The sequence below is a fragment of the Tympanuchus pallidicinctus genome, unplaced genomic scaffold (assembly GCF_026119805.1).
Source record: "Tympanuchus pallidicinctus isolate F22 unplaced genomic scaffold, pur_lepc_1.0 scaffold3, whole genome shotgun sequence".
In the NCBI taxonomy this organism is placed as follows: domain Eukaryota; kingdom Metazoa; phylum Chordata; class Aves; order Galliformes; family Phasianidae; genus Tympanuchus; species Tympanuchus pallidicinctus.
Window position 1 is genome coordinate 59,744,547 of NW_026294747.1, and position 12,366 is coordinate 59,756,912.

The 12,366-nt window shown below is 51.6% G+C and overlaps 1 protein-coding gene across 7 annotated transcripts in view; it reads left to right on the top strand.

The window, feature by feature from the left end:
- The window catches only part of SCAP (SREBF chaperone), a 52,008-nt gene that overhangs the window by 8,010 nt on the left and 31,632 nt on the right, over window positions 1–12,366 (top strand). For 4 of the 7 annotated variants that reach the window (XM_052695027.1, XM_052695033.1, XM_052695031.1 and 1 more), the window contains one exon: window positions 3,966–4,179. In XM_052695027.1, the coding sequence (XP_052550987.1) occupies window positions 4,058–4,179 (122 nt within the window). In that variant the 5' untranslated portion in view covers window positions 3,966–4,057. Of the gene's footprint in view, window positions 1–2,249; window positions 2,368–3,965; window positions 4,180–6,245; window positions 7,236–12,366 lie in introns of those variants that run through there. The other 3 variants (XM_052695030.1, XM_052695029.1, XM_052695034.1) reach the window with 3 other exon arrangements.

Consider the following 12,366-nt stretch of genomic DNA (forward strand, 5'->3'; position numbering starts at 1 on the left):
GAAGAAAAGATTGGGAAACATTTACTTGTGGTTGGCAAGGTGCTTCCTTTGGTGAGTGCAGGAAGAGGAGTAAGCTTTGCAGTCCTGTTTTCTGACGTTTTTGTAGTGATTTCTGTAGCATACCTCTTGTTCTGTGGTTCTTCACATGGAGCAGCCTATCCCTTCATCTCCAGCAGGAAGGTGCTACCTAATGCACTGCTCTGTAAGTAAGGCAGTGGAAATAAACATATAATAGAGGATGGATACAGGGAATTGCTGTTCACAGAGCCATAGGATGGCCTGGGTTGCACAGGAGCACAGTGCTCATCTGGTTCCAATCCTCTGCTGTGTGCAGGGTCACCAACCAGCAGCCCAGGCTGCCAGAGCCGCATCCAGCCTGTTTTGGCTGATATCTGTGGCATGGAGGGAAAGTAGCCTGTAGTTCAATTTATTGCAGAGTTTCTCCTTGCTGGATACAGAAAGAAGAGCCCTGGGCTGAGGAGGTGCAGGTTGCCCTGTGCTGAAGGCAGCCCCAGCCTGCAGGGTGAGCGCTTTGTGCTTTTCCCATAGGAAGCCTTCTGTTCCCTGTGACCTCCGTGTCCTCTGGCAGCACAAAGCACGTTATTCTTCTCATGGGAATGCAAATGGAGAATAGGAACTTGTGTGAGAGCTGATTGTGTAGCGTTTCTATGAAGGAGGTTTGTGTCTTGGGCAATGTTTCTTGCTTTCCCATCTCTGAAGTCCTCAGAAGCGTTGGTTCCTGGCCCTCTCTCTGCAGGAGAACTCACACATCAGTGGTCAGAATCACTGCAGAGTGTGGAAAACGTGGAGTGTTCCCCTCTTTGTTATCCCTTTGCTGAGACCAGGATGCTTTGGGCTGGAATGTGAGTGCTCCAGCAGCAGCTGCATTGCTCCTTCCACTGAAGGGACCAGAGCATCCAGCACTGCAGGGAGAGAGATGGGGAGACCTGTGCAGGTGGAGCACAGATGGAAGCTCAGGCAATAAACTCTTATCACTGATCATCTCTCTGGCTTCGTGTGCTCTGCAGGAGTTCCTGCAGCTGTGTGTGTGTCCCTGGAGGACATACAGGTGCTGCTGTGTGCAGGAGGTGGCACAGGGCTGGTAGAGGGCTTCTCACTGGGTGCTGTTCTGTGGCTCAGGGTCTCACTGCACCCTGCATCAGGTCTGTTTTCCCTCGTGTGCCAGAAGGCTCCTGATGTGCTCTGGCTGCCTTTAGTCTCAAGCAGCATCAGTGCTGCTGTCTCCTCTTATTTTGTGCAACTTTGAAGTTTATAACTAATGCCTGTGCAGATGGAAGCTGCTTGGAAGTCCAAGCTGGATTGATGGATCTGATCTCCTGGATGCCCATCCTGCCTCTGTGTGCTTACAGAGCAGCTGTTGGTGGTCTGGTGGCAACAGCCCAGAGCAACCAGGGTACTTCTATGCATCTCTGTTCTTAGTAAACCTTCTTTCATAGGATCACAGAACAGCCTGGGTTGCAAAGGAGCACAGTGCTCATCCAGTTCCAACCCCCTGCTGTGTGCAGGTAGCCAACCAGCAGCCCAGGCTGCCAGAGCCACATCCAGCCTGGCCTTGAATGCCTGCAGGGATGGGGCATCCACAGCCTCCTTGGGCAGCCTGTGCCAGTGTTGTCTGAGCAAATAAGTAGCAATTAAATTCAACTTCAGTTTCCTGTACTCTGTCTCCCTGGGCCCCCATCTCTTGTAACTGAAGGGGGCGAGGTGCACAGTGTGCTGTATGGCAAGGCCTTAAGGAATCACAGAACGGTTGGGTTGGAAGGGAGCTCAAGGATCACAGAGCTCCAACCCCCACCAATGCAGGGCCACCAACCTCCCCATTGCACAGCAGCCCAGGCTGCCCAGAACCCCATCCAACCTGGCCTCCAACACCTCCAGGGATGGACGGGGCATCACAGCTTCTCTGGGCAGCTGTTCCAGCACCTCGCTGCTCTCATAATAAAGAACTTAAGGAGTTGTCCTGCTGCTGTTTGCTGCTGTTCAGACCTTGTCTTGGATTTGCAGTCATGCAAAAAAACAACACGGAAAGTCCTCAGAACAGGTTCTGTTTTAATAGTTGTCCTTATATCGGGTTTTATTTGAACGATTCCTGCTTTTATCCTTGTGAGCACTGCTGTTGTGCAAAGCTGAAGAGATTTCAAAATGGGGTGTTGGGCTCTCAAACAACCAGTAAGCAAATATTGGATGTGGAACACCTGAATTTTCTTGTTAATGCTGATGTTTCACAGCAGGTGAAGCAAGTGAACACTGCCTTTTCCTCTTTGCATTTGGTAGAAGCTGTTCCAGTGCAGTGCTGGTAGCCAGAATCGCTGTTGGGAAGCTGTGCATGCGTGGTGTTTTTTGTTGCAGGTACGTGTTGGTCCCAAGCTGGGTTAAATGAGCAGCCCAGAGCAGCCAGCCAGCCCTACAGCAAGGCCCTGTTTGCTCAGCCATTTCTTTTTAGGTTACAAAGGCATCCAAACCTTTCTGGATAACCTACCCTGCAATTGGGGCAGGCTCTGTTTGTGAGTCCCAGCATGGTGCTGTGTAGCTCCAGCCACGTTCAGGATGAGAAGGATCCCCAGTGAGATGAAGTTTTGGGTCCAGTTGACTTTTTTGTCATTTCCTTTCCAGTTCCATCAATGCAGACTGAGTTTCCAGTGCAGGTACTGCTGGATATTCAGCAGGCAAATATGTCTAATGACCCCTTACAGTGTATAAATAACCCTATGTGGATTCCCTGCCTGTGGGCCTCCCCAGCCTCTTGTGTTGTTTCCATCGAGGGTGATGAAATGAGTTCCAAATGCTGGATGAGCAGAAGCTTTAAGCCTGTATTTAGGCCTTGCATTGAGCTGTGTGGAGCAACCACGAATAGCATCTTGGTGTGGTCGGAGTGACTTATCTGCCATGCTTTGGGTCTCCTGTTGCTCTCAGGAGGCTGGGAAATGTCATCATTTCCTCTCAGATAAAAGTACAGCTCTTGGGCAGGAAAATGTGTCCTGCGTTCAGGGCTTCCCTTCTGGGTGCACTGCTGTGAGCCACATGCTTTGCATTCAGCCCCTGCAGAGACAGAGGAAAGAGTTTGAGGACGGGTTTGTTTGCTTCACCTTTTCTAGAAAGCCACTGTTTCTAGGGCTTTTGATGCTGTATGCTTTATTCTTGGTGAATGAGAGCTCACTGACCAGTTCTGACACGGCAGTTTGGGTTGCACTTGGTAGACGTGGTCAAAATGCACTGTGACAGGAGGCGTCTGCACTGGGTACCTTGTTGTGCAGTGTACTCTGGCTCAGCCTTATGCACTGTGGCTACTTATGCTTTCCCCTCCTCCCTCCTTCATCTTCCCCCAAGCAAAAATAACTTTCTTTAGATTGTCTGAGCTGTAAAAGCTGTGCTGATCCCTTTGTTGTGTGTCAGAGTCCTCGTGCTGGAGGTGCTCAGTGTCCAGGAGCCCTTCCCTGGGAGTGCTGTCACAGCTATAGCCTCGGTCCTCCTTTTCTCACTGGCATTTTGGCACCTCCTTGGAGTGCTGCTGAATTCTTTCACTGCTAACCTCCTTTCCATCCTTTCCATCCTTTCCATCCTTTCCATCCTTTCCATCCTTTCCATCCTTTCCATCCTTTCCATCCTTTCCATCCTTTCCATCCTTTCCATCCTTTCCATCCTTTCCATCCTTTCCATCCTTTCCATCCTTTCCATCCTTTCCATCCTTTCCATCCATCCATCCATCGCTGCTGCTGCCCTTCCTTCCTAGCTCTGCTGCTGCAGCTCATGGCAGCTGTGCTCATTCTTAGATTTTCTGCCCTTTCTTCTACACAAAGCCCAATAATTTGATCCAGCTGCCTCTGGGCTCATACAAACTCTCCCTTTCTTCTGAGGAGCTGCAAAGGTTTCCGAAGCAGGTAATGTTTATGTCAATGGTAACGTTTGTTTTCATTTTCCTTTTGACCTTTTTCCCTCTCTGTTTGTAGGGGGATACGGTGCCCTGGAGGTGCTGCACATGCTGGATCTGCTTGGCTCCCTGATGTGCCTGGGGATGGCAGCTAGGTGACAGAGGTTGAGGATGACCCTGACTGAAAAGCTGCGTGAGAGGATATCGCGGGCCTTCTACAACCACGGGCTGCTGTGTGCTTCCTACCCCATCCCCATCATCCTCTTCACTGGCCTCTGCATTTTGGCCTGCTGGTGAGTCCTGCCAAGTCCTGCTTGGCCTGGGCTGCTGCTCTGGGGGAGCATTCATAGCCAGGTTTCATCTTTCCGTGTGGGATAAAAGAAGAGAGGGAACGAAGCATCTCCATCCGATTTCCTAACTAAATAGGAAGTGAAGCTGTACCTGCAGTGCTGGGTCCAGCTCTGGATCTGGGCGTGCTGAGGAGAATCCAGCACAGGGCCACCAAGCTGCTGCAGGGCCTGGGGCAGCTGTGCTGGTAGGAGAGGCTGAGAGGCTGGGGCTGCCCAGCCTGGAGCAGGGGAGGCTCAGGGGATCCATCATGGCCATAAAAGCCTGCAGGAGCTGCAAGGGGACAAGGCTGGGCTCTGCTCACTGGTGCTGGTGCCAGACTCAGAGGCAAACAGGCACATACTGGAGCACAAATGGTTCTGTTTAAACGTAAGAAAATGCTTTTTACTGTGAAGGTATTGAATCATTGGAGCAGGTGTTCCAGATTGCTTGTGGAGTCTCCTTGGAATCATAGAATGGCTTGGGCTGGAAGGAACCTTGAGGATCATCAAACCCCAACCCCCCACCAATGCAGGGCCACCAACCTCCCCATTGCACAGCAGCCCAGGCTGCCCAGGGCCCCATCCAACCTGGCCTCCAACACCTCCAGGGATGGACGGGGCATCACAGCCTCTCTGGGCAGCTGTTCCAGCCCCTCCCCGCTCTCATAGCACTGAAGTTCCCCCTCATGTCCAACCTTCTGGAAGCAGAAGCTGCCTGCACGTGGCCCTGTGCCTCCATGGCTGGCCTTACTTTTGCTGCTGTAGCCTTGCTGACTACCCTCAGCTCTCAGGAATTGTCTGTGGGCCTTTTTTGATCCATGAAGTTTAGGAAGGAGCTGTGGAATGCTGTGTGATAAACAGGAGTTGTTTTCAGGAGCTCCTTTAGCTTTCTCCAGTGTAAGAGCTGTGTTGATTTATCAAGGTATCTGGAGTGCTTCCCTGTTGTGCTTCCTTCCTGACAGGTCACCTTCTGCATTTTCAAGTTGAAAAAGGAAGTGGTGCTGGAGGAAGCACACACACATACTCTCATGTCATTTGAGGGCAAGGAACTCCTGTTTTCTTGGGGCTGAGTAGCTTTGCAATCTATGCATTGTTTCTGCACTTAAAACAAGAAATAAAGCTTGTATTTACATCCACCTACAATGCAGTGAGGCCACGTTAACTGCTGTATTGTTTCAGGCTCCTTGGCTTGAGCTAGAATTGGTTTGTATTCTTGCTGTAGCTCCAGGTCAGGGGCTCCTCTACAAGGAGCATCTCATAAATACAAGTACAAGAGGCAGCTCCTCCTTGCTTGCTCTGTGTGGAATAATCTGATCTCTGTGGTGTGTGGGTGCACACAGCTGTTAGCTCTGTGGCCAGCACAAATGCAGCTGTTGAAAGCTCATTCCCTAGCAAATGGGTAAGGACTGTGAGGGTGAGAACCTGGAGCAAGGTGGTCATTAGCTTTTCAGAATGCCAAACTAAAGACTGTAATTTCTTTTCTTAATCAGAATGCCTGATTGTATGAAATGGTACCATATAATAGGAGCAAAAGCGGCCAGCAGTCACCTCAGTGGCTGGCTGTCTATGAGAAGGGCAGTGAACTTCAAAAGCATTGTAATAATCATGCAGATGTGTTTCTAGCTAAGATGCTAACTCACTGAAGGCTGAAGTCGAGTCTTGGACCTGTGCTATGTGCTGTGCTTTACATTCCCTGCACACTTAACTCCATTACTCCATTTATCATCAGGCTGACTGCTGCATTTTAAACTCTGTCCATCCAAGCAGCCTTCCAAAATGCAAAAGGAGCAGCTGCTGGGCCTGTTCAGCACATAGTGTGGAGTGAGTGCTGTTTTGGGAGCCATTGCGTGCTGCTGTGTACAGGAGTTGGTGTTTGCTTCCTGGGGAAGCTTTCTGTTGGGTGAGGTGAGGCACTTGCTGATGGCTGCGAGTGTCACATCTTCATTTTGTTCTGCAGTCGTACTGCAGGGCTTTGAGTAGCAGCCCTTGGCACCAACTCATTGCTCTTAGAAGGAATCTCACTGATTCATCCACCTCACTTTAAAAAAAGCAAAGAGATGTGCTGAAATCTGGAGAAGGAAGGTGGAAGAGCAAATCAGGGACCAGCATGAAGGTAGAAGCTCATCTAGGCAACGTTTTGGTCCGGCATGGCTGTTAAGAGGCCCTCAGCACTGTTCACAGTGGATCTATATCCAAGTCCAAGATGGCACACAGGTGGAGTGCTCCAGTGTTCATCAACAAGGAAGCAGCTGTAACATCTTTGGTTTGTCCCTGTCCCTGAAGAAATAAGGTGGAAAAGGGAAACAGAAGGAACAGAAGGAAATAACACCTTCTTCAGTCTCGAACGTGGTTATACAGACACAATCATAGTTAAAATGCATCGTATGACTGAAGTAAGAAAGGATGCAACTTGAGATCTTGAAAGAGAGAAATGAGTCTTCTCATCTTCTGTACCTGTATGCACCGAGCATCCCTGCAGGCATTCAAGGCCAGGCTGGATGTGGCTCTGGGCAGCCTGGGCTGGAGGTTGGTGACCCTGCACGTAGCAGGGGGTTGGAGCTGGATGAGCATCGTGCTCCTTTTCAAGGCCAGGCCATTCTAGGATTCAAGGCAAGCTTGTGAAACTGTGCTGCAGAGGAAATGAGGTCAGTTGGAGCTGCTCCTCCCCAGGGCAGAGCTCTGCAGTTCTCTTCCTTGAACTTTATCCGGCATCAGTTCTGGTTCTTACTGCTGTGACAACGGTTACCATGCTGGTGTTCCTCCTGTTGGGATCAGGTAGCACAGTCCCTATCAAGTACGTCAGGGGTTGTTTGATTGTATTCTGGTGAGGCCACTCCTGCCCCAGTTCTGGGCTTCTCAGTACGAGAGATAAGAGCCATGGGAGAGAGCCTGACTTGGTGCAGCTGGCTGGAGAGATGAGGGCAGATGTTGTCTTCCTGGCCTTCAGGGTTTTTGAAACAGTATCCCATGATATCCTCATAGACAAACTCAAGAAGCCTGGACTAGATGAGGACAGTAAGGTGAGAACTGGCAGTCCTGGGTCCAATCTCATTTAACATCTTCATCAGTGATCTGGATGAAGGAATGGAGGTGAATGCAGAGCCTCCTTGGCAAGTTTGCTGCTGACAGAAAACTGGGGAGGGTGGCTGATGGCCCTGAGTGCTGTGCTGCTGTTTCTAAGGATCTCAACAAGCTGCAGAGATGGGTGGAATCGACGAAATCAAGTGCAGGGCCCTGCAGACGAGGAGGAACAACCCTGTGCCCCAGCACAGGCTGGGGGCTGAGCAGCGTTCAGAGCAGGGCCGATGGATGCGAGGGGACAGGAGCCAGCAGGGTGTCTGTGGGCAAGAAGGCCAATGGCATCCCGGGCTGCACTGGGAGCAACGTGGCAGCAGGGTGAGGGAGGGGGTTCTCTGCTGAGCAGCACTGAGGTGGCCTCGCTTGGAGCCCTGGGTTCACTTGTGGGTCCCCGGTGCAAGAGAGACCTGGGCGTAGAGTGGAGTGAATCGAGTGAAGGGCTGCTGAGGTGACAGAGAGCCTGGAGGAGACTTGAGGGGGGATGTGAAGGGGGGAGGAGGAGGATGGATGGGGCCAGACTCTTCCCAGAGGCTGTGGAGGTGATCTCCAGAGGTCTCTTCTAACTTCAGCTGCTCTGTGATCTGTGTAGGGAAGGTGCTGCAGGGCCTGGGGCAGCCGTGCTGGGAGGGCTGGGGCTGCTCAGCACGGAGCAGGGGAGGCTCAGGAGATCCACCATGGCCACAAATTCCTACAGGAGCTGCAAGGGGCCGGGGCTGGGCTCTGCTCAGTGATGCTGAGGCCAGGACGAGGCACTGGGCTCAAACTGGAGCTGAGGAGCCCATCAGGAGGCACTTCTTTACTGTGTGTGTTATGGAGCCCAGGCACAGGTTGCCCAGGTAGGTGGTGGAGTCTCTGGATATCCCCAGAGCCATCTGGACGTGCATTTTGTTCAAGACTTGGTTCTGCTGAGAGGCTTGCACTGTGCTGTGTGATAACCAGAGAGCTGAGTTGCTGACAGCTTCTTCATGCTCCAAAGGCACAGAGAACACAGCCTCCCATGGGGTGCCTGATGGAAGCTCTGTGTAACAGCACCTCTCAGCAGAAAGAAAACTGGGGGCAGGACAGGGACAACCTTCACTTGTGCTGCTCAGATTTTTGAGGGCCCTGGCAGTGGGAGACGATGCGAAGCAAACATCATTTGATCAGAGGCAGCTATTGGTTATGTGCTTAGTAATGCTAAACAGGGAGCTGTTGCTGCCAAAGGCCTGGCTTCCTGTGCCTATTGGCAGAGCCCTTTTTCCAAAATTTCTCCTATTAGCAGTGGGTTTTCAGATTTTCCTATCCTTGCAATAGCTGGGTTAGGCGTGAAACAGTTTAAAAGCTGGTTCTGCAGCGAGCAAAATGGAGGTGGCAGCTATTTTAAGGCAGTGGATCACCACCCTCTGTTATCTAAGAGCTGGCAGCTCTGCTTTCCTTCGTGTTCTCCAGCAGAAGGCTGTTTGGGGGCGGTGGTGATCTCTGCTTTGATGCTGTGAAGGAGGAATATGCAATGGTAAGGGCTTGCAGTTCTGTGGTGCTGCCAGCTGCCTCGGGCTGCCCTGGCACCTCTCCCTCTTGGCCCTTTAAGCTGTCTTGAAAATATGTAAAGTAGCTGGATGAACATTTTTGCCTGAATCTACCTTGTGCTTGGCAACTGGCAAGCGCTGGTGCTTGAATTCAGCCATACTGACTCACAGGCAATCTGTCCTTCTTTTGCATTTGCAGAGGATTGGGGTGCATTTATGTGAACATCTGAAAAGCCCTCCTCAAAACCAATCCTTTTTTTTGTTTCCTTTTGAACTTTCCTGTGACCCATTTTAGATCTCCCTTTTCTCCCTTCCTTGCCCTGTGCTTTCTGGTTGGGTGTTCACCTCTTTCCTTGGTGGTCAAACAAATCTTTAGCACAGGAAAGTGTGAGAGGAGCGAAGCTGAAGGCTGGAAATCGCCATCCTGGAGCTTGCTGGCCCTTCTCATGGGGGGTAAGAAGTGCAGAGGGAGCATCCTGCTGTCCTTGTCATGCTTAGGGGCTGTGGGATGCTTCTGACACCTCAGGAGCAGCTTTTAATTTGATTTTACTGTTTTTTGCTGACGTTGGTATCTGAAATAGTAGGCTGGAGGATTTCTTGGTGGCGTGGTGTTATTTTTCCACTTTTTGCCTGCTGTTGGTCTCAGGTATCACTGATGAGATCCACTCATGTCAGCATCTAAGGCTACATACATTGAAGAACTCATCTCCTAAAGCCTTACTGAAACAGCTTGCAGTAAAGGTATGCTGGAACGCATATCCTGTGTGCTCTGTCATCAGGCATCAAAACTTTGCATAAACAAATGCTCAAGTATTCACTGAATCACAAGGGTTGGAATGGCCTTCTGGAGATCACCGAGTCCAAGCCCTGCCCAAGCAGGGTGGCATCCAGGCACGTCTCGAGTATCTGCATAGACCAGATGGCTCAGTGTCTCTGGGCAGCCTGTTGTGGTGCTGTTATTGTGCTCTTAGTAAATATATACCCCCCCTGCACCCCGTCCCTTGTTGGGGACCTCCAGTTATGCTGCATCTGGCTCAAGAGGAAGAAGCTTTTGGTGCATGCTTACCCAAGTGTGAGTCTTGTTCCTGAGCCCTGCTGCAAAACAGCAGCATGAACAACCTAAGCTGCCTAGCTTGTGCTGTGGCAAGCTGTTAGAGCAGAGCTGTGCCCTGTGCTGGTCGGTTGGTGCCTGTGCTGCAGTGCTGGCTGTAAGCACGAGGCAGGCAGTCCTGGCTGAATTGCTCTGTGCTCCTTTAACAGTGATGGGCATTAGAACCAGGGCTCACTGACCTAAAGGGAGATGAAGAGGATTACGTGTTACTTGGCATTATGGCTCTGCTTGTCTGGGCAGCCTGGGTGCACACGGAGGAACCCATCAGTGGGACCTGCACAGAGCTGTGGAGGGAACAGAGAAAATCTGCTTCACGTGAGAAAGAGGCAGCCTGAGTGACCTGCTGTGTTAGATGCTGCCTTCCCCTTCCTTCTCTGCTGTAGGGATGGGTTCAAAACATGCACTGGAAGGGGCACGTGGATCTCTTCTTACAGCACCAGTCCCGCTCCATAGACTTAATTTAGGCAATGGAGTTGCAGGGAAGAGCTGAGCTCCATTCAGATTGCACTGAGCTCAGGCCTGTGGGGGGTGGAGGCATATGGGAGCTGTGACTGTGTTGGCTGCCCTGGCAGCTGCTGAGGATGTGCTCCTTAGCTCCTGGGTGGCTCCAGAGCTGGTTGTTCTTTTTTTTCATATAAAAATTCCCCCTTTGCTCATCCCCTTGTTTAGTTGCAATGATCCTGCCAAAAAAAACCAAACCCCACCGTTTGCTCTTTCCTGTGTTGCGTTTGTGGGTGCTTCTGACTCGTGTGGACAAATAGGAGAGTCGTAACATGGGGAAAAAACAACCAACCAAGAAGCAATTCACCTTTGTTCATTTAAAAATAGCCTTTCAGGAGCTGTGAGTTGCCATGCCCGGCGTTCTGGGAGGTGGCTTGCACTTCAGGATGGGAGTGGTTGGCTTCTTCCCCTGCACAGAAAACAACTTTTGCAGCAGAAAAATAAACCAACGACTGGAATGCCACCAAACCTCTGTGCAGGCTGCAGCCGAGCAATCTGTGACGAGTTGCATTTGCTTTGATGCCACTTCATGGCCTCAGCACAGAGGGGGCATGGCAGAATCCAGAACTGCTTGCTGTGATGTGCTCAGTGCTGGAGAGACCTCAGTGTTGATGACCAGGTTGTTGTTTTGCAGACTGCTGTGGAAATTTGGGTCCTTAAGCCACTTCCCAGCCGTTCTCCTGTCTTGTTGCTGCTTTCATAACTCTGCCAGCAGCTCTTATAAGTGCTCCCCAATCCCCAAAGTTTAACGTTGCTGTTAAGGACCTGGGTGAGGGACCTTCACTCAGTGCTTCTGGAGGCATCCCTTGGCTGTGTGCTGCTCAGCCCTGCACAGGGACAGCAGCCCTTGGGGATCTCCCACCCCTCACCATGGGGCTGGGCACCCTGTCCTGAGGGTCTATGCTGGAGTGAGGGGGACCAGAGGGACCCTGAGGTGCCCCCAGCTCAGCCACACCGTAATTCTGTGTGCAGTGAAGCTCCTACCCACGTTGTGAGTGTGCCAGGTTGGGGAGAGCCATCCTTGTGGTGTCTGCTGTTTGGAGACACGTGGACAGGTTGGGAAGATTGAGGTGAACCTTGGAAAGCTCAGTGAAGACGAAAAAGCAAATGCAAAGTTCTGCATTGGACAGAATAAGCCTTTGGAGCTGTGCAGACCAGATTTTAAGGCCAGATTGGATGGGGCCCTGGGCAGCCTGGTCTGGTATGAGATGGGGTGGTTGGTGGCCCTGCATGTGGCAGGGGGATTGGAGCTTCATGATCCTTGAGGTCGCTTCCAACCCAACCATTCTGTGATTCTGTGAGCTGGAAGGCAGCTTTGTAGCCTAGGATGAGTTGGGCAGCGTGGCCCTGCAGCTGAGCAGCCAACTGCATCCTGGGCTGTGCTAGCAGGAGTGCAGCCAGCAGGGCTGTGGGGCATTTCTCCCCTTGTTTGGCATTGTGAAGACACAGCTGCTGTCCTGCAGCTGGGCTGGGGCTCGGAAACATTGCTGTGCTGGCATGGATCAAACTGGGCTCAGCGAGGAGGGCATCAAGGTGGGGAGGGGGCTGAGGAACCACAGAGCTTCATTCCAAGCAGATGCAGGGGTGATTTCCCTGCTGCCCACAGCAGTGGGTAAGAGACACATGGGGTGGATTTAAGGGAGGATCTGTTAGTTAAGAGAGCAGTCAGTTATCAGAATAGATGCCCAGAGAAGCTGTAGGACGCCAGTCCTTGGAGATATATGTAGCCTGATGGCATGGCCCTGAGCAAAATGCTCTTGCTGGGCTTGGTTTCAGCAGGAGGCTGCAGCAGAGCCCTCAGATCTCTGATCCATGTGGGTCCTGCAGTGCACGAGGTCCCTACTTGCAGCAGGGCTGAGCTTGGGGTCGGGCTTAGAGCCTGTCTGCTTGGCTTCCGAGCATCTCCAGTGATGGAGAATCCACAGGAGGCTTCTTCCCCAGGTCAGGCATCCTCCC